General features: G+C 38.5%; 1 protein-coding gene across 2 annotated transcripts in view; it reads left to right on the top strand.

The window, feature by feature from the left end:
- The window catches only part of SMAP1 (small ArfGAP 1), an 83241-nt gene that overhangs the window by 35870 nt on the left and 22990 nt on the right, over positions 1–24381 (top strand). For both annotated transcript variants that reach the window (XM_084515957.1, XM_084515958.1), the window contains one exon: positions 3587–3667. In XM_084515957.1, the coding sequence (XP_084372083.1) occupies positions 3587–3667 (81 nt within the window). The remainder of the gene's footprint in view (positions 1–3586; positions 3668–24381) is intronic.

The following is a 24381-nucleotide window of genomic DNA, read 5'->3' as shown; positions in this document are numbered from 1 at the left end:
GGAAAAACTTTTTCATTCCAAGCTAATGGGCTTGAGTGACTTTGCCCTTTCTCCTCAGGAATAGTTCTTGATAACTTCTTAATATTAATTGTTTCAGAACCTAAATGATCAGTGCTATTCCAGCCAGTGACTTCAGTTTCCTTGGAGATGAGGGTCATGGAATTAATTCTGTATTTCTGTTAACTTACGTGGTTTTCATATCCCTTCTACTTGGGGTATGTGCGCATGTATTAAAGTTATATTTACTGTGTAGAAGGACCTTTGAATTTTCACACATACCCAGGTAGGGGATGAGATATCATTTGCCTGAACGTTTGGTAAATGTTACGATTCATAACAATAATGAAATGCATATTTTTAAATGAGATTGCTGGGTTCTTTTGTGTATTTCACTCTAAATTGAGACTGTATACAGTATATGACAAAAGTTATGATCTAAATGTATATCATGCTTTTTTCTTCTAGACAAAGAAAATGTGACCAGATGTTATAAATTATTTCAGTTCAGCTGTATTTGACATTAATTAAAATTTAAGTTAGTGTCATGGACAAGACCACAAGCCTTGGGGAATGTGACATGCTCTTAACGTTGTAGCAGGAATCTCAGCTGCCATTCTGTAACTAAACTCACCTTTCATTTATTAACCTCCTCTCTTGTATTCCAATTTAAAAGTTCCGCTATGTAACTCGTATACCGTGTTGTTGGAAATGAATCTTGGGGAAAAATGAATGATTTTTGCTTAGAATTTAGGACCAGTATAAAGACAATTTCACATTATGATCTTGATAGTGTCTTTTGACTAATTTTGCAAGTAATGAAACACTTGAGTTGAAGTTCTGGCATGAATACAGCCTCTGAGAAATGCTTTTATTTAGTCTGAATTCATTTTTATCTAACGGAGCTGAAGCAGAAAGCTTGCATATTGGACTTGTGAAGTGTGAAGATGAAGTTATGGGTTTTTAAGTCCTCAGTGAAAATGTGTTTAGCAAAAATAAAGTCTCTGGGAATTGAGAGAAGTCCTGTGGGCTTTGTGAGGTGTGGAGGTGGAAACATGGGTGTACAGTTTGTCTTCACATCTTCACTATGAAGAACGCAGGAGTTTTATAAAGGCCATGAGAGGCATTTCTTATTTATATTGGTCACCTTTATGGAGTGTTTGCTACATGAAGCTTAATGCAAGCTCTCTTCTTTCCTGAAGTCTGAAAAATTAAAATTTTCTGATACTTCTCCCTCTGAAAGTGAAATTTCTCTAACAAAATATATTTTAAAAAATGTTAAAGTCAAACTGGAAATCAGGACATCTTGAAGAAGATCATATATAAAAAAAAATTCTCTTCTTTCACTTGAGATATTGTAGTAAACTTAAAATACTCTATTTGAAAAGTAAGTACTGCTATGGTACTTCCAATAACCTTTTCCAAGAAGAGAAGAAACAAATAGCGTCTAAGACATAAAAGAGCTTCCATAAGGGAGGAGATTAAGTGTACTTAAATTATTCAACTTGAGAAAGCAGCGAGGAAAGGGATAAAAGACTTTTGGAAAAAGAAATCTCTGTTGCTCCAACGGTGTATTTGTGCCCTATACATTATTGCAGTCACAGGATTTGGGGAGTGTTTCGAATGCAAGTTGATGCTGGAATCAGTAATGCAGCAATGATGGGAAGATTAAGCTTTGTTTGAAAGGCCTGGCTGTGCATTTGCAATCTTACTTCAATAAACCTGCAAATTTCAGGTTATTATGATGGCTTCAACATAAAACCCTGCTCTCAATACTTGTCCCGGTAAGCTTTCTCTTATACCTGACACTGCCACAGGTGAGGTGCAGTGTTGGCTGGTCCCCTGGTTTGGACTGCATTTTGTGTTCCTAGTAGTTCATGTTGCTTGACTGACAGCTACCAGCGCTTCAAGTTGGTTTATGTGGTAGTCTCACTTTTCAGGGTCAGAGATTAAGTTAATACAAGATTAAATAATACACAGGGGTTACTTGGGTCTTGAGAAACCTCTGTTGAATAACCTCAATCCATCTGGTAAATACAGTGAAGCTTTTGAAAGCATTTTTGAAGCATTACTTGAAGCTGTGAAGAAAGAGTGTTCTTGGAGTTCCTTAAAACAAAAATTCTGGTATCAGAGCTGTTTATAGGGAACACCATTGGTGAATGCCACCCATATGGAGCTCCATTCACTGCAGTGAATGTATAGCTTGAAGCAATAGTTTGAAGGCTGCATTACACTTGAAAGTTTCCTGGTAACATCCTTGATCTGAGCCCTGGGGAGGCAGCAAACTGCTCCGTGGAGAGGGTCTGGCCTGCAGATGGGAGCCTCCAGTCCCTTGAGGGTGGAGTCGACTACAGCTACAACCCTCTGTCATTTCTTCACGGTGCCGGTCTTGGTGCTGCACTTGCTGTGAGGCCTTGGCTGATGTGACCATGGAGGGAGAGTTTGCGTGGATGTCTCTTCTTCCTTCTTTGCACATTCCTCCTCTGCCACTCCCAGAGCCTTGCACCTCTTCGGTAGTGGAAACTGAGCAGGCAGACAGCTCCTCTTCCAGTTCCATGCGGTAACTTGCTTCCACTCTTTCATGTCCCTCAAGGTGCTGCCTTGCTTCTGATGCAGATCAGATGCCAGGTTGGCACGTGCATACCTGAGAAAGCAGAGCATGGCTCCATTCATCTATCACCTTTTCAGATTCCCAGGTGCTTCCCTGTCTCCCCAGCTCTTCCTGAATCTTGGCCACCAGTCAGGGCAATCCATCTGCCAAAGCACACCTCTTGTGTGCCCTCACCCTCCACCTCAGAGAGCAGCGCCAGGCCCTCCCCACAGCCCCAGAGCTGGGTGGTCAGCACAAGGCGACTGCTGCCACCACCATTAGAAGTGACGGTGTCCTGATGTTTTTTTAACCAAGATTGCAAGATTTATAAAAATCTGCTTACTTGTACCTTTTGATAATTTTTTTCCATATTTCTGAAGCAGAAATTCAAGGCAGATTCTGATTTATGAAATTATGGATGATGCAAGGAAAGTAATTCCTCTGATGCTAAGAATCGTTGGTACTAGTCAAGGATGGCACACCTGGTTCTTTCTCTTCTTTGCATGGGACATCACTATTAGTGAGTAGTAAGGGGTAGTTGCAAAAACAAAGTTATTGTGGAAAGACTTCTTTACTAGGTTATGTAGAGTGGCTAAATCAGGTAAAAAGGAAGAAGCAAGCTTTAGTAAGTTTTGTTTGTTTTTGTGACTATGTGGCCTTTCCTGAATTGTTTTCTGTGGGCAGCTAGAAATGTTTTTTCTTTTTAGATCTCCTTGGCTCAGGAAAAAGCAACACTGATACTTTTACTTTCTGCTTGTACACAGACACAAGAAGAAATGCAAATAAGAAGGCAATATAGTATTTTCTTAAATTTGGAAAAAAAAAAAACCATGGATTTTTTGGTAGTACTATTTGAACAAAAGATACTTCTGGAAGCAGAACAGATAAAAGCATAGCCTCTGTATTTGAAAGGGACTAGCTGAAGATTTTTCTGTATTCAGTATGTTTGTGAATGTATTGTTATTGAGTACTAGCAAAATGCTTTTATTCATTTTTCAGAAGGAAAAAGAAAAGAAGAAAGAAGAGAAAAAGAGAGAGAAAGAATCAGAAAAAACATCAAAACAAGTAGCAGTTGAAAAGGTAAGAATATTTTTCCCAGTTTCTTAAAAATTACACATAGTGTTAGATGTGTGAGGACTTGAAAAAATGAAATTTTTAGTTGCAGAGGAAATAATGTATATACACATGTGCACACATGAATAGTTACCTCGTTAACCACATGAATGGTGTACTTAATGTTTGTACTTCTGCTTGCATACAGACATTGGTTGACCATTTGATGAGGAATGTGTTTGGTGGAGCAGGGAAGTGAGTTAGGATTTGTTAAGATTTAAGCTCAGATGATTCAGGTTTTCAACATGTGCCATTAACATTCTTACATAGAAAATTTGCAGCTTTATTGAGCACAGTGTGATCATTTAATGCTGTCTTTCTTAAATGAATCATTTTGAACAGGTGTATAATTATAAAATTGAATTACTAACTTCAATCTAGGTAACTTGAAAGCATTCGACAAAATGTGACAGACAAACCAGCTTAAGCTGCTTTTTTCAGCAACTATAGTAAAGCATAACGACCAGTTTTAGCAACATATGTACATTTAAAATTTAATGTGCACTGATGTACACTGCTTGTAGAGTTAATATTAACAGAAATGGAAGGGATAATTTAAGTATTAGATAGAACAGTTTCTTCTGAGACAAATGTCCTCTCACCAATTAGGTGACTCCATTAGTATGTTTGTATCTGCTGCGTAGTCCACAGAACACAGTGGGGACTCCCATTTGTCAGTTAATTTGCCAGTAGTGCTGTGTTACAACTATGAAAAATGTGTATTCATAAATTATAATTGTGGGTATATTTCTAGTTCAGTTTTTATTTTGTTTATTAATTTTCTATATATTTTATATTTATTTTGCATAACCAAAAATAAGTACAAAAATATATGCATCTGTGGATGAGGAAAAAATCCTCCCCAATTTAAATATCTTTTTTTCCTGGAATTGGAAAGCAGTTTTGGAACAACAAAGCAAGTTTGTTATGACAGCATGAGTCTTCAGTGAGCTAGTGGGAAAGGATGTCCTTACACATATGTTAGGAGGTCAAAGCATGTTTAAGGGTGGTAATACAAATATTAAAATTATTATTTTTTGAAATTTTGTAAAAGTACAGGCTTTTTGCATCCAGCCAAATTAAGTGTTTTATTCTCGTGATTAGAACAACGTTGTTCAGTTGTATGGGCTAAAAATATTGCTGTGGTTTCTAAGTGTTAACTTTTTGAAGTCTAGAGGTCTAGTGTTGGTTGTGGGGAGGGAGAAGTTGCTTTTGCAAGGGACCCTTAACCATGGGTAATCACATGGCAAGATTTAAGTGAGAAGAAAGAACAGCAGTGCACAGTTAGAGCAGAGGGGCTTCCCTTACACTTGACATAAAGCCCAAATCAAATGCTACTGACAAGATTTATATTAACATGATTAGATATCCATGATCACGTCCCAATGTCATTAATGTCTACTGTCATTAGGTTACCAGTTTAATGATTAAGCAAGAAAAAGACGTATTTTGATTTTAAATGCTTGTGCTACAAAACGTGGCATTTTGTAAATACATCTGCATTAGGTAATAGTGCTGTTGTAGCAGCTGCAAAGTGTTTGAGCATGCAGTGCATTTTATTTCATTATTAATGCAACAGCACTGGTTGCTCAAATGAAACTCATCTATGTGTCTGTTTGATTTAAAAGATTCTTTAAGCTGGGGCTTTTCAAGGCTTTTAAGAATCACTCAAAATACACTATTTTTAGATACCACCTGTAAATGTTACTTTAAAATTGCAGTCAGTTTCTAGAATCCAAGGGAAAGAGACCTATATTGAATGTTTGTGTTTCCATTGGAAAGTGGTGTGGTGAGATAGAGGATCAGAAGGTTTTTATTTATGTGTATAGAGTCATACATCGCTGTTTTTTTTCATGATTCAGCTTCAGGAGATCATAAACAATAATATTCTTCTTAGTTTGACTAATAACGATGGACTTTGTGTCCAGTTAAGACTGACTGCAGGGTATCTTAAATGTTGCGTGTTGAATCAGTAGGAGGAGGATGGAGTCTTGACCACAGTATATTCCCAGCAACCACCACAAGCAGCAGATGGCAATTTATCCCAGTTCCGAGCTTTCTGAAGAGGAAACAACTTAAGAATTCTTTGGACACTTCCTATGTGCAGTCACTGGTCACCTTCATCAGGCATTGTATACCAAGTGTAGACATTCCAGGCTTGAAAAGTCAATAAAGTAAAAGCATGCAACCAAGCAATTGTCAGTTTTACAGGAATTTTGTTGATTAAGATGATTCAAGCAGTGTTTTAGCCATCCTACAGAAGAATCAATGAAGACTGGGGGGGAGGAGGAGGCTTTAAGCTAGCAAAAAGTTGGAAATGAAACTATTAAGAAAACTTCAGATAGCTTTCCAAAAGTGATGTACCTCTATGAGCCTTAAGTTCCTAGTGTCATTTTTGTATCTTATACTGAATTCAAATTTGTTAGCTTTGGAAATGAGTTTTAAAACAAATGAAAAAAAAGCAAAATGTTGACATTCAGTGCTTATGTTCTGGTCTCTGCGTCAAGGAACCAACTGATCTGCTCCTGTGGTTGCATATAAGAGCTTTTCACTGGTGACTAACTGATCTTTAGTCTTTCACAAGCTGAGTATCCAGCCCTGTTTCTCTTGCATTTTCACATACTGCTGAATGCTTATAACATGGGTTTAGTAAACAGCATTATTTCAGTATTGTATTACTGTGTCAGGTAATTAGCAATTTCTTCAAGGTCCAAACGAGATCTTCTGCAGAACAGTGAGTAGCAAGGATACTTGGTTCTGACTCGATTTTTCTGGGCCGTTCCATTTTCTGTGACAAAACGGCTGGGTAATTTCTATTTTAACAGGCTCTTGTTATGTCAGCTGCAGAATGAGTCTAGCCCAGTGGTTAGTGGTTTATTGGGAATAGCCAACACTGTGGTGTTCCACATCAGATCCTGCAGTTTCTAAAAACTGGTGATGTTGCCAAGCTACTGGCAGTTGTAATGATTTATTTTCAGTCTAATTGAGATCTACCTCATGAAATCTTACTATGGAATAGTAATGTTGTCAGCCTTGCTGTTATTAATTATAGCTTCTGGTGCTTCATAAAGCCTGGTCTAGTGGTCTGAAGGTTTTTCGTGTTGGTAATAGGCTGATAGCAGTCAGAAAAGACAGGGAGTTAGCTTTCCTCCGACGTGCTCATTTGATCCTCTAGTACTGCATGCTTGTTGGTCATGGGTCTCAGTTGATAAAACTGTTATTATTCCTATATAAAAAACTTCTTGTAACCAGTAGATATCAAAGTTTATACTGAAAGCTTCATTGATTCAGCAGTAGTTTGTGTCTTTCTAAAGATGATGTTTAAGACTTGCTAAAATATAACTAACCTACCAATACAAACTACAGTGTTCAGTGTCAACACTCTTCAGTTTCTCCAGGAAAACTGAATAATAAATGAAATACTAGACGCTCGGCATACATGAGGTTATACACTAACCTATCATGTCAGGAAATTAGAATTTTATCTTTGCTTTCAGAATTTCTAATATGGGCCAAATATTTCAATTAGGGCTGGTATGGTAATCTGTCTGGATTCCAATTTGTGTTTTAAATTACAGTAAGTTAATCAGTAAAATGACTATTTCTGGGATGTCAAAATTGTACTCTTAGTTAGTTGCCTTTGTTAGATCATCTCTACAAAGGTTTGAAAAACAATTTTTTGGGGCGTTGCTACTTGGACAGTTAAAATCCGATTATTGGCACACCTCGGGAAGATGAAAGTAAAGTCTGGGTGAATGTTAGTCCTTTTAGACTTCTCTTTGGCTTTAAGAGGGTGCTTTCCAAGAACAAATCATGCTAATTTTCAATGAAATATTATTTCCATGGTTTGAGCTAGAGCTTCTCGTAACACAGAAGACTGGCATTCAGTTTTAAATGGGAAGTTAAATGACTTGAAGGCCTCATGGGCTCTAACTATTGGCAGATTGTATTGGCAGTCGGAGGAGATGGGTGCTACTTTGCCAGCACACTCCTTTCACAAATTCATATCCGGATTTTAAATAAAGCAGTTCCAAAATTAAAGGGAAGTAATATCTCTGTATAAGGGTGGGCAGAGAACTGGAGCATGAGGAATGAAGCTCTTGAATTTCTAACTTTAATAAGGAACGGGAAATAAAATCTCTCGTTTTGTGTGAAATTGCAAACTTCCTTGAACACGATAAATAACCACCTAGTAAGTATAAAGGGACATATTTCAGGAGTAAGGGACTACTGAAGGAATACTCTTCAGAAATCTGGCAGCTTATTCTGGGAGCGGTTGACCTAATGAGGCCTGGACTCTCTGGGGATATCTCGTATCCTCTTTTCCTTTCATTCACTGCCAGCTGATTCTGCTCAGAATAAGCAAGATGATGCTTTAAGGATAAAAGCAGAACTACTTGTCACGTTACTCGCTCAGAATTCAGGAACTCACATTTGTAGTGTCAGACCAGCAAGGTCTTCTGGCATTCATCAATTTTCAGCTTAAAGTCTTTCATTAATGTCTTTTCTGAAGCCGGCAGGGACCAAATTCTGCCATCTCCAGCACTCCGACACCGCTCTTTCAGTGAATGCCCTTGTCTCTCAGAAACCCAGGGTTCTTCTTCCCCCTCTCCTTGTGCCATTTCCACAGTTACAGACTTCAAGTTGCTTTTTTTCCTCATGCTTTAAATAACCTTACCTTTACAGCTGCTTTGAGAAAAGATTGTAAGAAAACTGCTGGAACAATCACTGTGCAGTTCTCCTTGACGTGAAAACCGGGGACTGAGCACGTGGAGCTGAGGTGTCCAGCCAAAGCCCAGCTTGTTTGCGAGCAACAGAAATGCCAATATAAATAGCAATATAAAATGTCTTGAATTGCAAGAAAAAATAAATGGGGCTACTCATGTGTTTCCGAATGTTTCTTAAGGGCCAACAGCAAAAGTAATAGCACAAGAGAGACTGTCATGCACGGAAGGAAATTTTTAGATGTTTTGTAAACGCAATTATTACTAAGATTTTGAATTAGCTGAAAAAAATCTGATGTATTAAGACCCAGTTTGTGAAGGGAGAGGGAAGAAAGTCTGTAGTCTGCCACTAGTCCTATGTATTCCACTGATGGTAACACAGGAAAATTTTTAATTTCTTTGAGAAAAACCAGCTAAGCTTTCAGTAGTCATCTTTCAAGCTTCATCATCCTGCCCACCCTTTCATCAGCTGCTGAGTAGCTTTCCTTTCTTATTAATTAGTCCATTGCACAGTCAAAGCAGGTGAACTTTCCTAAATCAGCCACCACTTTTAGTTTTCCTTTTATGCCAAAGCTGATTGAACTAGTTCTTAGTTGGGGAGCAAAACACTGAACTCCTTTTTATTTCTAGCATTTCTACTGAGGAGGACTTCTTCATCCTCAGGAAATTGAATGTGTTCATTTTAGTCATTTGGTAAATTTGAGAAGAATACCTAGCCTAAGTCTACTACTGTGTAAGGGAGCTACCAAAGCCTCAATAGTAGTTTTTGGAAGTAAAACTTAAACTGTGTGTTCCTTTTGTGTAGAGCCTCCACTTGTAGCCCAAAGGAGCACTTGAGGTAAGTTCATGCTGCTGCTTCAAGCAGTGTGCACCCCATCCATCTCGTACCTGTTCCACTGAAAGGAGGGATGGGGTACAGTGCAACCTGGTCATTAAGGCTGCACAGAATGGAGCCAGGAAGTTGGTGTTTGGGGATAATCAAATGGAATCTGATCTCTGCAGAATCGACAGGAAACTCTTCGTCATTTGGCAGGACTTCTAATAAGTGAGGCCTATTAAGGATACAATACTTCATTTAGTAAAGGTACTTGTGTTGCACAATGCTTCATTTAGAACAGAACTTGGATTGAGTTTTATGAATGAGACTTCCTGAATATCGCAGTGACTAAGACCATTCTATTTTTTTGTTCCAAAACATACATTATATATCCACCTGCAGTACAAATTCAGACAAAAATAAGCATAACCAGGCATGATGCTTTCAAGTTCAAGCGCTTCCAAAGTAAGGAAGAGAGAGTCCATGTAACTAGAATGTTCAGATTTTTGTAGGTTTCAACTTTTTTAGAGATTTAATTTTTAAATTAAATGAAGGAAATCTGATGTATTTGTGTGCTAGCAATCCAGAACTTAGCCAGTAGTGATCTGGAAAACCATCCCCAAAATTACAAAGTTCAGTGAAGCCCATGGCACTGAGTGATTTCTAAGTGCTTGGATTCAGCACAGTATAGCTCTTTATGGTGTTTATTTTAAAGACTTTGCATCAGTCGAAGGCTTTCATGATAACATTGTGATGATTTCTCTGTAAAATACTGCATATTAAGGGTTGTAATCTATTTTTGTGTTCACCAACTACTTGTGCTTTTGCAAACTAATAATGATATTCACAGTTAAGTTTTTCATTCTCATGAACATATCAGGATGAATGTTTCTAAAGGACTGCAGCAGTTAACTTGATTAATTGAAGTACTGTTTGACACTGAGTGTAATTTGCTTTATTATAGCGCATTTTGAGTTTGAAATTGGCTCTTGTGTATAGAGTTGAGATAAGTGACAGGAATGGGTAAGTTAGAGGCTGTCTTTGAGTGGCAGTCAGTCAAATTCTATTTTTCTTTCCCAAGCTGAGGACTAAATTGCCAGCTTAATCTCAACAGTAAGAGTAAGCTGCTGCCTCTGTCTAGGTAGGACCAACTTGCACCAAATGGCCAGTGTTACGGAGGTACTGACAAGTTTATTTGCACTTTAAAAGTTCTTGCAAACCCCTGAAGTAGAATTGGGGGCATATATTAGCAGCTTTTCCACTTCATATGGCACAAACGGTGTCAAATATTCTTTCACTGAAGAGGAAGAACATTTTGTTGTTGTTTGTGTTGTCCCCTCACCCTCCAAAGACAGGTAAAACTCCCACAAAAACCAATCCATCCAGGCAAGTGAGGCAAGAGGAGTATTAGTCCCCATTGGCTGGAAGAAGGAAAACTTGCTAAAATTTTTGTCTCCACTTAAACACCAGTTTGATGGAGGTGGTGTACTTAGGTGTTTACTTTTAAGCTGTATGAGTATCTTTGACTTGATGGATATTGACACGAACAATAAAATGTAACTACAGAATTAAATCATTGATATTGTAAATGTTTTCTTGATTATATGATTGATGAGATCTGCTAAATCACTTGAACTTGATTCATGTTCTCCTAGCCCTATAACCACAATTTTGCCTTCCTGAATGATTTTTAAGGTTTTTTTCTTTGTAATCGTACATAAAATGTTAGTATGTAAGCAATTGAGTGTTTATCAGAGGAACAGAGAAATAAACAGGTTTTGCACTATGACTGTCTAGTCTATTTTATATACATAGTGCCTGTCTCAAAATTCATACAAAGTCGATTTGATTTAAAGCTCAGGAGTCAGGAGTAAGTGGTAAGACATAGGACAACCTGTTTCCCTTCCTCCTACTTCCACAGAGGGTGAAGAGTTTTCAGGCTTGTTCTGTTTTCTATGCTTGCTCTGCATTTTATGGACTATGCAGACTGGTTTTATATTTCTAATCATACCTTTCCAGTCTTTTGGAAGAGAACGGATTATTTTTGAGTTGTTCTGTTGCTTCTGTTGAATGGTTTACAACACGATTCTTCTTCCCAAAGCTGTGCAATTCATTTTTTGTGCAGGGAACAAAGGATTACTCGTGTTTAAGGACTGCTTTGAAAAATAGTCTTTATTTCACAGAAGTAATCCGTCATGGGTATTATTATTTATTAGAGTTGTAGACAAAGATATTAAGAAATAAATATTGTAGGTTGAAGCAATTGAAAGAGAGCCTTGTTTTGTCATATAGGGGATGAGAGAGGAAGGACATTTGTTTTTTTAGTTCTGGAAAAAGAGCCACAGGAAGGGTATCACATTTTTTCTCTTCAGTGCAGCGTGCTTTCTCTGCATCTGCTTGATTCTCTCAACTCTGCTCCGTGGCATAACAGTGTTTTCACTTTATTATTTCTAAATAAGTGGAATCTTAAAACTTTGAAAACGAGCTTGGGTTTGGGCCGCTTTGGTTAAATTTGCCTTTGTTTAATTTCTTAAACTATTTTTAACCAAAAGGTATTCTTAAGTATGCTTCGTTTTAGTTGATCCTCAGTTGTTTTTCCTGCATATGGAGTCAAAACCTAAAACAGGCCTGGGTTTTGGGTTGACAATACATATTAACAGATGGCATTTTCAGGTTTCTCCTGCTCGCTTGTGATAAGCTTCATCTTTTTTCTGTACGACATTGAGACAGTAAGGAAGGCAACTCACACAGAATTGCTGGAATATGTTAGACTGCAACTTTCACTTTCATGCATTGATTTTTAAATTGGAATAAGTGCTGAGGTACATTAGTTCTACTTTTAGTCTGTTGACATGATTTTACTTACAAATTTACATATACTTACATATATTTAACAAAAAGAAAATGTGCACTTAAATTAGCTTGAACTAAATCAGCCTTATTTGCAGATGGACATTATCTTTAGATTAAAAACATCTGTATGACCAAGTCTTACACATTTTGAGGCATTTGAACCGTAGCAGCATGCATGATTGAAAGTGCAAATATGCAATCTCATGTAAAGCATATTATAAAAATTACAGTACTAGTTAAATTGTGTACAATCAATCACATGCAAAAACAAGTATGATGCTTTTACAGAAGTGGTACTGACACGCAAAATTGAATATAAGGAAGGGTAAGGATGGGATGAGATAGGAAGTTGAGAACAGGGAAAATAAATTGAATTTAAAGAATGTTGCTCAAAATAATAACCTTACCTTGTTTTGTATAATAAGCTTCCTTTGTTTTTCTAATATAATACAAATATTGGATCATGAGCAAAGCAGCAAAGTGCCTTTATGTTCATTTTCATTTTACTGTGCTTAGGCTAGAAGAACATGCTTAAAATCCTTGGGAGGATCCATACTACAGTGTAAGGCATAGACAGGGCCTTGAGATGGGACAACTGGGTAGCAGGAAGAGCTGTCAGATGTGTAAATCTTTCTTAAGAGTAAAGATGGTAACCCATTTTTTATAAAAATAATTTTAGATGCCACTGGCAATGTTAACAGCTCCAATGTAACCTTTAGCTTTTAGTATTTTCTTTTTTTAAATAGTGTGTTGTAAGTTTTCAATAAGAAGTTAACAGACATTGTCGTGAAATTTTCAGAGCCTTTCAGTTTAGGTTAACAGTTGACGTAGGTATTGATTGTGCAGCTTTTTATTAAAAGGCAAGAAGGCTATTCACACTGAATTTACTATGTTTTGGTAGTTGCTCGTGACACTAGAACAATTGCATAAAAATCTTTATGGCTCTGGCATTAATCCTGTTACCTAATTATGTCTTCACACTCTTTACTCAAAGGTATTTGGAAGATACTGCTCTAGCTGTGATAGAGATATAAGCAAGACAAGGTAGGGAGCAGGATCTTCTAATCCAAGCTATCTCCCAGCTTGAGGATATTGTAGTTCATCCTGCAGACTTGGCTGCTAGGCAAATAGTGCATTTTATACTGTGGAGTAGCGTGGGTAACTTCTGCTCAAGATAACCTATGGATTTTGTCTTACGTACTTAAATCCTCAGTTTACACAGTCCGTACATACCAAATATCCTTTGCCTTCATTTAGAAACAGACTAACCCAGTGGTGTAGAAGAAATTGATTTGGTTGCATCTGAGCATAAATATTGAAATGGCTGCACAAATAAGCAAATCGGAGTCTTGTAACATCGCTTTGAAGGGTCAGTTGTAAAAGCTCAGAATCCCTTGAAGCTATGAATCTAAAGTTTCAGTGATCCTGACATTTAGTAGGGATGCTTTAAAACAATTCATTTTCAGAACACACAAATTTCATACAGGTTCATATTATTTAAGCTGGAGGAATAAAAGCAAAAAGAAGTTTGACCCATTTGCAGTACAGATGTAGACTGCGAGGCTGGATTGCAGTTTAGCAGGTGTTAAAAAAATTACAGTTATATGAAGGGCGAAGAGAAAGAAAATAGAGTTTACTCAAGTAGAGCGAAATCCATTTTGGTATTGATTGTGATAGGTTAAAATTAGCTTCTAAAATAATTGTTTCAAAGTGGTTAAATTTGAAATGGGAGCAAAACTGAGGGAAAAAAATGCAGGAAAAACTAGTACATTGTCATAGACATGAAAAGTTAATGATGCTTAAATATTTATTAAACAGTTCTTATGGGATGCAGAGAGAAAAGAATGTGGGGATTGGGCAGAGGGGATTGGGATTGTGAAAAGTTAATTATGCAATTAACATGCAGTTAGGTGACAGGTTAATTATGCAATTAGGTGACAGACCAAAAGCAGAGAAATTAAGGCATCAAGGTGGGTGAGGGTGGATCAAGCACGAGGATACGCAGGGAGAAAGGGATATAACGGGCTACTCACATGCATGCAGGTTCGATGCAGGTTGCTGGGCGCTGTGCTCATCAGAGCAGACAAGCAGGATTGAGGATCACTGCAGGCTACCCTGTGTTTGTATCAACTTCTGTTTGCAACCATGACATTCCTTCTTCCATACCTGTGTGAACACTAGCACACATCAAGTTGGACTACCAGACAAGTAGGGTAAAAGGTTAGTGTTGGACACGGGAAAGGCTTCAGGTCAGCAACTGGATTCACTCAGCATGCTCACACAGGCAGGTGTGTAAGAGCTAGCAAACCTCAAGCTGAGTTAGCCAGTGAGCAGGAAAACAGCATCTGGAAAGACCCAAGGCCTGAGCTGGGGACTGGCTGCAGGTGTAGGGTCCTGATGCCAGATGAACTTCAGTTCCATGCAAAAAGCATTTTTTCAGCAGAAGAACACTTCTGTTGTGGTCAAGGAAAAGAATGCAAACCACAAATAGGGATAGAAAGCAAGGTTCCTATTAGATTGCTTTTTAATTATGAGTTCAGTCAAGTGCCATGCCCACAACAGCTTACTCTTGTCTGGAGGTCTGTAAAAAAGGAATTACACATCCATCTGTCTATCTATCTATCTATCTATCTATTCAGATACACTGATGTTATATCATGTATGGCTAAAGATTTTTAGAAGGAAAGTTATTAAAAAAAAGGAATGGAAAAACAGTTGAATCCTTTCTAGGATACATTTACAAAACTCAGTACAGTGCCACATGGTTATGAATGAGCTGAGGAACTGGAGCTCATACAGCTGTATTACCGTAATATTGTCCAGGCTAATTATACAGGCTCTGTATAAACAGAGTCGAAATACTTTTTAACAGAGTTCGTGTAACCAGAATGTGGTTCTAAAGCTGAAGACATCTTTAAAACAGCTTATAGAAATGCAAGGCACGTGTATTGCATTTCACAGCTTGCAAACTGAGGTGCATTAAAACACTCCCACTCTAATCTGATTTATAGATGCTGTAATGGGACACTGGATCAACCCCAGCTTTATGACGGATCTGTCCAGATTTTCTGCTTTAAAATGACTTATCAAAGATTTAGGAACAGGTTTTATTGGATTAAAAGTAGAATGCTTTAGTTTTATCTAACTAATTTTCATGACCAGATTAAGACAAAACAGGAAAAGGGTTGATAAACAGCTTTTCCTAGTGCTTTACACAGCCTTGTAAGTGGGTCCTCAATTCTAGGTTCAAATGCAGTCATTTCAAAGATTGTGAGCTGCAGCAAACTCTGCTCACATCCTGAACCCCAGAATCCCTATAAAACTGTTTCCTTACCCCCAGAATCCCTGTAAAACTGCTACCTCTGCATGCAGGCTGTGGGTCTCTCCTTCTCAGCAGTCTTGCCATCCCTCCCTCTTCAGGTTCCTACTCCTTGTGGCTGTAACCTAGTGAACGTACAGTCTTTCGATGCTTTTCTTCAAGCTCTTGGGAGAAAGAACTTGTCCCCTTGTCTCAGACCCTATTGTGGACTTGTCACCTCGAAAACGAATGCATACAATTAGTGCACCAAATGCGGGTTAAATCTTTTTAATAAGTAAATCTTGTACTTGCCCTTGAAATTCTTGTGTTCAATCTTAGATGTTTTGCCTGATGTAGTCTCAGCAATAAGTATAAAAACCAGACATCTTCATTTTAAGAAATGATGCTTCTACATTGCTTGTGTTACTTTGAACAAGGCTAAAAGGGCCTCTCGGAGCATTTGATGCAGGTACTAGAAAGGAGCTCAGTATGAGACATGAAAGGTTTTAAGCTTTCTTGGAATACATCGACTGAAGTAAATGAGACCTGAGCTAACATTTTATGTTCTGTTAAAATGGCAGCACCGGGTGGTCAAGAAGTGATAACAAAAGAATAGTCTAATCCACTTCATAGATATTAATAACCTCTTAGCCTTGATAAACCTATATTAATGGGACAAGATTAAGGTGCAGCTGTCTGATAGCTCAGCCATGAAGTTTTTCATTCAGGTGACTGAAGATACGACACATTGTACGTTATCTTCTGCTAGGGCTGTCCTGGTTTGACTCCAGCAGGCAGCTCAGCACCACGCAGCCGCTCGCTCGCTCACCCCACAGTGGGTTGGGGGAGAGAATCGGAAAGGTAAAAGTGAGAAAACTTGTGGATTGAGATAAAGATGGTTTAAAGAAAAAGCTGTGCTCACAAGCAGAGCAAAACAACGAATTCATTCATTTTTTCCCATCAGCAGGCAGGGGTGCAGCTGCTGCCAGGACAGCAGGGTTCATCACGGGTAGTGGTTCCTTGGGAAGACGAATGCCATCATTCTGAACGTCCCCCCTCTTCCTCCTCTCTTCCCCCAGCTGTTATTGCTGAGCATGACACCACCTGGTGTGGGACATCCCTTTGGCCAGCCTGGGCCAGCTGCCCTGGCTGTCTCCCCTCTTGGCTCCATGCAAGCACTGCTCTGCAACAACTAAAATACCCATGTGTTACCAAATTATTTTAATCAAAAATCCAAAACACAGCACCATACCAGCTACTAGGAAGAAAAATAACTCTCTCCCAGCCAAAAGCTGGGCAAGTACTTGCCCTACACTGTGAAAAATTAACGAAATCCAAATACTCGGGTTTATAAAATGGAAACTTAGATCAAGGACAACTTAAAAAAGTTTTCCTTCAGACTGAATGGCCTACAAGTGTGCAGATTCCAACTAAACAAAAAAGAAAAAGTGTTTCAGTTTTGTTGGTTTCCTTGATACAAACACTCTAAATTAAATTACCTACATCAGCATGAGTAGTTCAGTGTCCAAGAGTGATTCATTAGAATAATCGCAATAGACTCATAAATAATAAAATCAGGACTTCTCCTTGGAGTAACTGTTAGTTTGAGGCAGTTCTTCTTTAAAGAAGAGTTGCAGCTTTTTGTTTGGTTGACATGCAGTGGTTTTTCTCTTGATTAGAAACGCATCAGAGTTTGCATGCTGAGATATTGCGATCTGTACAACTTCAGGGTGATACCATTGTAGTGTCTCTTGTGCTTCAACGCAGTATACTTGTTTTCCGGCTCTTTTTTTATTATTACTATTTTTTTTCAATTTAGTCAAAATGGAAGTTCATTTATTAAAGGTATCCTAAGTTTTCGATCTGTCATTCTCATTGTTGAATTTCATCTTATATAGTTACAAGTCTGAGAAAAATCCTGATAACTTACAGGAAGGTAAACAGAACAACACCTTTCATTTTTGACTTGATTTAAATTTAGTATTATGGAGGAATTTAGTTTTTACTTATTTCCTTGTACAAAAAGTACAAAAGCTGTAAAATGTCCTTTAAAAATTCTGGGACTTCTGTGAGTGATGCTTTAAATAGATACTGGCCAAACTAACTTGTATAGTGAAAGTATATAAGCTGTCAGAAAAATCCCACCTGCTGCAAGTTTATAGTAAATGACTAACATTATTTTCTCATATCGAAATTCTCAAATGTTTATGCTGTCTTCAAAAGTTTTATTGCAAGCAGGTAATGAAGAAGGAAGGAATCCAATTACTTTATGCACAAGGCATGAAGTTCCTACCTAATAAAGAGCAAAGGAGGACTTTTGTTCAGTAAGCATAGAGGCATCTATAAGCTCTAGTGAGTAAACTGGAAATTGCTTTTAAGTAGGTTAGGAGTGATTTTCACTAAATTATTTGATGGATCTTCGGCTTTCATAAACCCTCATGTAGCTAAGGTAGAGTACAGGAATAAATGCCTGAGTGGGTCTGATGTATATGAAACAAACTAAATTCTAGATTCATGTGAATTTTTCATCGAAGCATGAAATTGAGGAAATGTTCAGAGAGGTTTCCTGTGTGTATAATGTTTAAGTATGAAAATAGGAGCAGATAACTGGACTGGACAGCTGATGGATCAATCTTTGACAGTGATTGATTCCTTGCTTCAAAGGAGGAGAAGAGGGATTTACAGTAGTAACTTCTGACTGCTTGTACTTTAAACTTTTTCTACTTCAGAGCTACTAGTCACGTGGCTTGTGTCTTACCATGTATGCTACCCCTCGCAATACTTCTTAGCTAAAGTAAATGAGAGTAAGGTAACTTTTAATCCTAAATGCTGCTGTTGAAACTAAATTATTTGCATGAGTATCTTGTGGTAGTGAATTCAGCAAAACTTCCATTTGTTTTTTGAAGTGTTTTTTCAGTTTTACATTTCTGTTGGGTGTCACTTCCTTTCTAGAGCTGTTGAACCCTTAAAAATTGTACATACGAAGTAATTGTCATGAAGTTACAGAAGCAGAAAATGGACACTCGAATTACCCAGCATTATTCTTTTATCCCAAAGCCAGTCATTTACGATGAAAAATAACCACAATATGTTCTCTGTGTGCTGGCTCTTTCAAACCTACCCTTCCCAAACAAGTTTGTTTCACCATTGTGAGTTTTATGCAAAATGTCCTCAGCTGCCTCTGTCAGAGGAGAGCAATCTGGTGAACAGGGACGTGCAGACAAGTAGCTCTTAAAGGCAGAGTTCAGACTGACCTGTAGGCTCTGCAATGTGTAGTCATGTCTGAAAATGTTCTGAAAGGACTGCAGTGTATGGGTAGTGTGTCCTTAAATCATTTCACAAACTTGGATTGATCTCCTATTTTGTTACAATAATGATTAAAAAGAATGTGGGAGTAACTGACAAGTGGAGTTGTTGGGTCTGAATATTCTTAGTTTTTCTTCTTCAGGGTTTAACTCATGTAGGAAGACCTCACATTGTCCACCAAGCCAGCTGGGATGAAGCTTTCCGTTTCCCATTCCCCTACCCTTCTTGTACACCTCGTAGTCAAACATCCATGTGGGCACTTTCAGAAAGGGAACTTGGGTTCCAGCAATAAACCTTGTAGCATCCTCCTTTTGTGAATGTAATAGGTGTGTGCCTGTTGGTCAGGGTCAGGTACTGACCTTCCTTCTTGTCTTGCCCATGAGATAACCATATCCTTGTAGACAACATCGTACATGCTGAACTGTAATCTTTGTGCAAAGGAGGAAGATTGACTTGGCAATGCTTTCATTTTTTCTCTTTTCTCTGATGAGACAGAATGAATTATTCATTTAATGGTTATCTTCAAAAATAGCTGGCTGAACAAAATCTGATGAAGTGCCTGACTGAGACAGCAGACTTTCAACAGTATGCAACTTAGGCTTCAGTGCTACTTTTGGGGTTCTTCACAACCCCATCTTCTGCAGAGCTGCTGAGTCTCTGGGACAACACATGGCTGCTGTTCAGTGGAGTGGGAGCTCACCTTTGGATGAGGCTAGTGAGAAACTGTTAAGCTCAGATTCAGAGCTTTGAGGCTTGTATATGCTAAACTTCAGTGGCAAAACAGACTGGGAACTCACTGTGATTTGTGGTTTGCACTTTCTTGAGGCTGTGCAAGTGGTGCTCAGCAATAGTCAAAAACACTGCTGTGCTACCTACAGTGTTCTAGTCAGAAAGTCAAAGCACAGCACCACAGTAGCCTCTCTGAAAAAAGTTAACTCCACCCCAGCCAGACCCATACAGGCAATTTGTTTGCAAAATAGATGGTGTAAATCAGATTTCAGTTCTCTTGTCCTTGTCAAAGAAATGTTTATATTTACTGGAAGATTTGCCTTAGAGGAACATATAAGAGAGAAACAAATCTCTAAAATCTACCCTAGACCTTGATGTGTGATAGAGTAATTAACATTGTTACTTGCTGATTTATTTGGTTTAAACTAATTCAAAAAAAGTGTTTCACATAAATTAGATTGAACTAGAATGGTGTTATTGGTATTATATTGAGAGCAGTGCATTGTGAGAGTTCAATAAAATGTAATATTGGTTTATATAAAAGCTTTGCTTTTTGAATTGAGACCTGGTAGGGACAAATAAAATGATTTATTTTTTGCTGGTCTAAACTAGTATGCTTACAAAACCTGTTTTTCAAATTAAACCTTTATTACTGCACAGAATGAGAATAGAAAGAATAGCAGAGGAGAAAACAGCAGTGCATCATTAAATGTAGGTTGCTAAATTATTAGTTATTTTTTCACAATCGAATGGAAAACTTTCTCATCCTATGAAAATAGTGCAGTTCTCTAGAATGATGTTCTTTTGATTTTGAGCAAAACACAACTCAAAACTTTGATTTCAGTACAAATATTTTAAAATAATCTTAGCCATAAAATGCTAGGAAAGGAGCTAGATGGATAAGTGATTTTGATTATATAATACCTAGTATGGCTATGGATTAGAAGCAGACCGGTGTGAATCTTAGGAAAAATTACATTACATAAAATTATTCAGGCAGGCTTAAGTGCTTGCTTAAAAATTGTAATAAATTACAGATGGCCTGATTTTATCCACAGTTGACTGCTTTTTACAGCCATTAGGACAAGAATTCTGTTTGTGATAGCTTCTGAGCACATCATATTAAAGTTGACCAAGTTGCAAAGTGGAGGTATATGCAGATTGCCAGCACATAATGTTCTGTCTGCTAATTTCAAGCCAATTAACTTCGAGTGAAGATGTGAGGTAATTGTTAAGATCCATATAGTCATTTCTGTATTTCCATTTTACATAAACAGAGAAGAGATGTTTCTTATTATCTGTAGAAGCTATTTTCTCAACTGTTGATTCTGTTTGTTAGAAGTAAAGTTATGGGAAGTTCCCAACTAATTTTAAAAGAAAGAATCTTTTTTTAAAAGATTATTTATCTTGTTACCTAAGGACTACTTATGAATAAAGTTTTAGTGCTATGTTGTCATGGTATGTTTTTATTGTATTGTAGATGGAGATTAATTTGGGAACAAAATTGGGAGTCACTCATCACTGGATAGTAAATAGAGAATGGAGTGGGAGCAAAAACTTGAAGTGGGAGCTGATTCAGTGAGAGCAACTTGATCAGTTTTAAGCACACAGCTATGTATGTTTGTCTTATTAAAATGCAGCCACCACAGGTATTGTGATTATCTGAGGTTCTGACAGTTAGTTTACCTCCTAAATAATAAACCAACATTCAGGTATTCTGTGAAGGAGTAGCACTTGCATTAGTCTCTTGTATCACGTGTTCTTGTCAGAGAATAATAAAGGGAAATTCTGACCAGACAACATAAGAAAAAGCTATTCTTGACCTCTGTCTATTCTTACTCAAGTCCTGTTCAGTACTCACCTTTCCCCTACATCCTGGCATGCCTCTTGGGATGCTCATAGCAACTGCAACCTCTGCTGCAGTTGAACTTGATCGTTTTTCCCAGTTTTATTAAGTATGGAAAATGAATGTCACATAATATTTATGCAGTAGATACTTTTTCATTGCTGAAGCAATCTTCAGAGGTGTTACTAAAAACGATCTCTCAGAGAGAGCTTCAGGAATAGGCTCTAGTAGATGAAACAAAATCCAATACAAAGGACTGATTGCTTATAAATGAGAGAACTCATTGGTGTAAAACCAATCCTAAAACAGTGGTGTCTGTTCATTCAGCATCACACCAGCCAAGATCGATGAGTGGCTTAGAAGTCAGTGTTTGATACTAAGAATTACTTGCCAGTAGTCTTCTACAGAAGACTGCTTTACCCCCTTCTGTTGAGAACTTAAAACACTGTTAGGGTGCCTGAAACTGTGGAAAGCCTTCAGCCTTGTCCAGGCACTTGGCACCACCGAAAAAAGCCTGGCTCCTTCCCTGCGGGTGTTTATAGAGTTTGATGAGATCGCCCCTGAGCCTCCTCTTCTTCATACTGAGCGGTCCTAGCTCTCTCAGCCTTTCCCTATAGGAGAAGTGCCTTAAATCCACATACTGGCCTGTCGCTGGACTCTCTCCAGTCAGTTCATGTTTCTTTTGTACTGAGGGGCCCAGCACTCCAAGTGTGGCCTCACTTGGAGCAGAGCAGAAGGATCACCTCGCTGGACCTGTTGGCAACACTTTACCTACATTACTGCTGAAGTAAAGAAGTAAAGCCAAACTGCTTTCCTGCTTGTTGGCCTTCAACTTGTCCTGGTGCCTGGGATTGTTGCTTCCTGGATGCAGGACTTTGCTTCATGAGGTTCCTGTCAGCCTGCTGAGGTCCATCTGGTTGGCAGCACAACCCTCTGGTGTACCAGCCAGTTTTTGTCTTGTGTACCAGACACTCCTCCCAATTTTGTCATCTCCAACCGTGCTGAGGAGTGCACCATCCACTGCCCCATCACCCAAACACTTAGCAAAGATGGTGAACCCGACTGGACACAATTTGGGTCCCTGGGGTACACCACTAGTTACTGACCTCCAAGGAGACTTCATGCCACTGATCACCACTTTCTTGACCCAGCCACTCAGACAATTTTCAGGCCACTTCACTGCTCATCCAGCTCATAGTTCATTAGCTTCTCTATGAGGACCTTACAGGAGATGGCATCAAAGACCTTACTGAAGTCTGGGCAGACAGTATGCAATGCTCTCCCCTTTCTACTATGCTAGTTGTTTCATCACAGAAGATTATTAGATGTGTCTAGCATGACTTCTCCTTGCTTGAATCTGTGCTGACTCCTCCTAACCACCTTTTGTCCTTCGTGTGCCTAGAAATGGTTTCCAGGACCAGCAGGTCTGTCATCTTCCCAGGGGTCAAGGTGAGGCTGACTGGCCTGGTCATCCTCCTTGCCCTTCTTGAAGATAGCTGGGATAGAAGAATGTGCTTAAGTAAAAGGTTAAAAGGATATAATTGGGATTGGGGGGGTTGGGGAGGATTACTGTATCTCAGCTAGATATTATCTGTGCAATTGCAGAAAATCATGATGCCAATACCGGATCTCAATAATAATTGTTGCCCCGCTTCTCTGCTGAAGAGATTTGCTTTATGGATGAAAATTGCAAGACTTGCCAATCTGAGGAGCTATATAAAGAGCTGAAGTACGCAATACCTGCTGAACAAGCGATAACTTCAATGGATTGTTGTTGCCCTCTTCCAAACAGGGGCTCAGTTTTTCTTAAGGTAGAAAATTCCAAGTCATGTTGGATACCAGGCTGATAGCACAGGGGATGCAAAATAATTGACTTCCAAGAAGCTTGTTGTGGCCTCAGGTGTTTCTCCATGACACTTGCAAATGATCCGCTTTCAGTTATCTCGGAATAATTTAAAGCTTACCACATTGCTTGGTTTCAGTAGAAGCTTGAAAATGAGAACAACCGTAAAGTGTAGTGCCCATTTGTGACAACTGTGAAAAATGGAAGTTTAAGGCATGTGTATAGAAGACCTTTGCTCTGCTGTTTGCAAGGACAGTGTTTCAGGGGTATAGACTAGTACCATAAAGATTTAGTTTTTCAATCCGAAGTTGTTTATGTATGATGAAAGTAAATGTATGTAGAAATCACTGAAACTGTGTACTTGACTTACAAAACCACACATGCTGCTATGCCAGCCTGGAATATGGTTAAAATGGTAGCCCCAGTAATTGTGAAGACTTCACTTGAAAGTAAATACAGAAATACTGCCTACTGTCCCTTCATACAGACTCCATTATAGCAGGTTTTTATGCCATTTTTTATTTATTTGATGCTGCTTTGTCTCCTATTTTTCTGCAGCCTTTTTCCAAAAGATACTGCAAAGACTAATTAATCTATTAGTGGTGTTGATAATTAACAGTAATTGCTGTGATATTCTAGCAGACTAGTTATAGTAATAGACTGAGATGAATCTGAGTGCAGCACAAGTCCCAAGCAGCCTTTTGTCACGGTTTATGACACTGCTACAAAATTCAAGCAGGTCACTAAATGAAACACTAAGTTAAAGCAATTTCACTGCCTTGTTATGCAGTTCTTTAGCCCATTGCACGCTTCTGTGCACACTGCGTGCAGGGATTTTTTTGCTAGAGCAAATCAGTATTTCTCTGAAAGATGAGCAGGGATGAGTTTGGGTGTGCAGGTTCCTGTTTCCCATCGCTGCAGATATTTCCTAGAGGTTTTCAATGCTCGTTTCAGAGGAGCATCAGTGGTATGTTGGGTTTGGGGTAGTCTTGAGTTCCTTCACTGCTCTTCACAGACACCAGCCTCATTTACTCTTTATTCCCAGTTTGCAGGAGAGGAAAGGAAAGGATGATGTAAACAAAGTTAACTCCGTACCCATGCAGTGATGTATGTTACAGAACTGTGAAATTCTCCTAATACTAAATGCTAAGATTTAAGGACTTTAGCGACCTCAGCAGACTCAGTGGCTCTGTCAAAGGCAGCTATAGGGATGATAAAGGTGGGAGCGAAGCACATCTTCTTGATCTCAGCCCAGTGCCCAGCTT

Source organism: Aythya ferina (assembly GCF_964211825.1).
Source record: "Aythya ferina genome assembly, chromosome: 3".
Lineage (NCBI taxonomy): Eukaryota > Metazoa > Chordata > Aves > Anseriformes > Anatidae > Aythya > Aythya ferina.
Note: the sequence above shows the minus strand (reverse complement) of the source record. Positions and strands in the feature narration are given on the sequence as shown.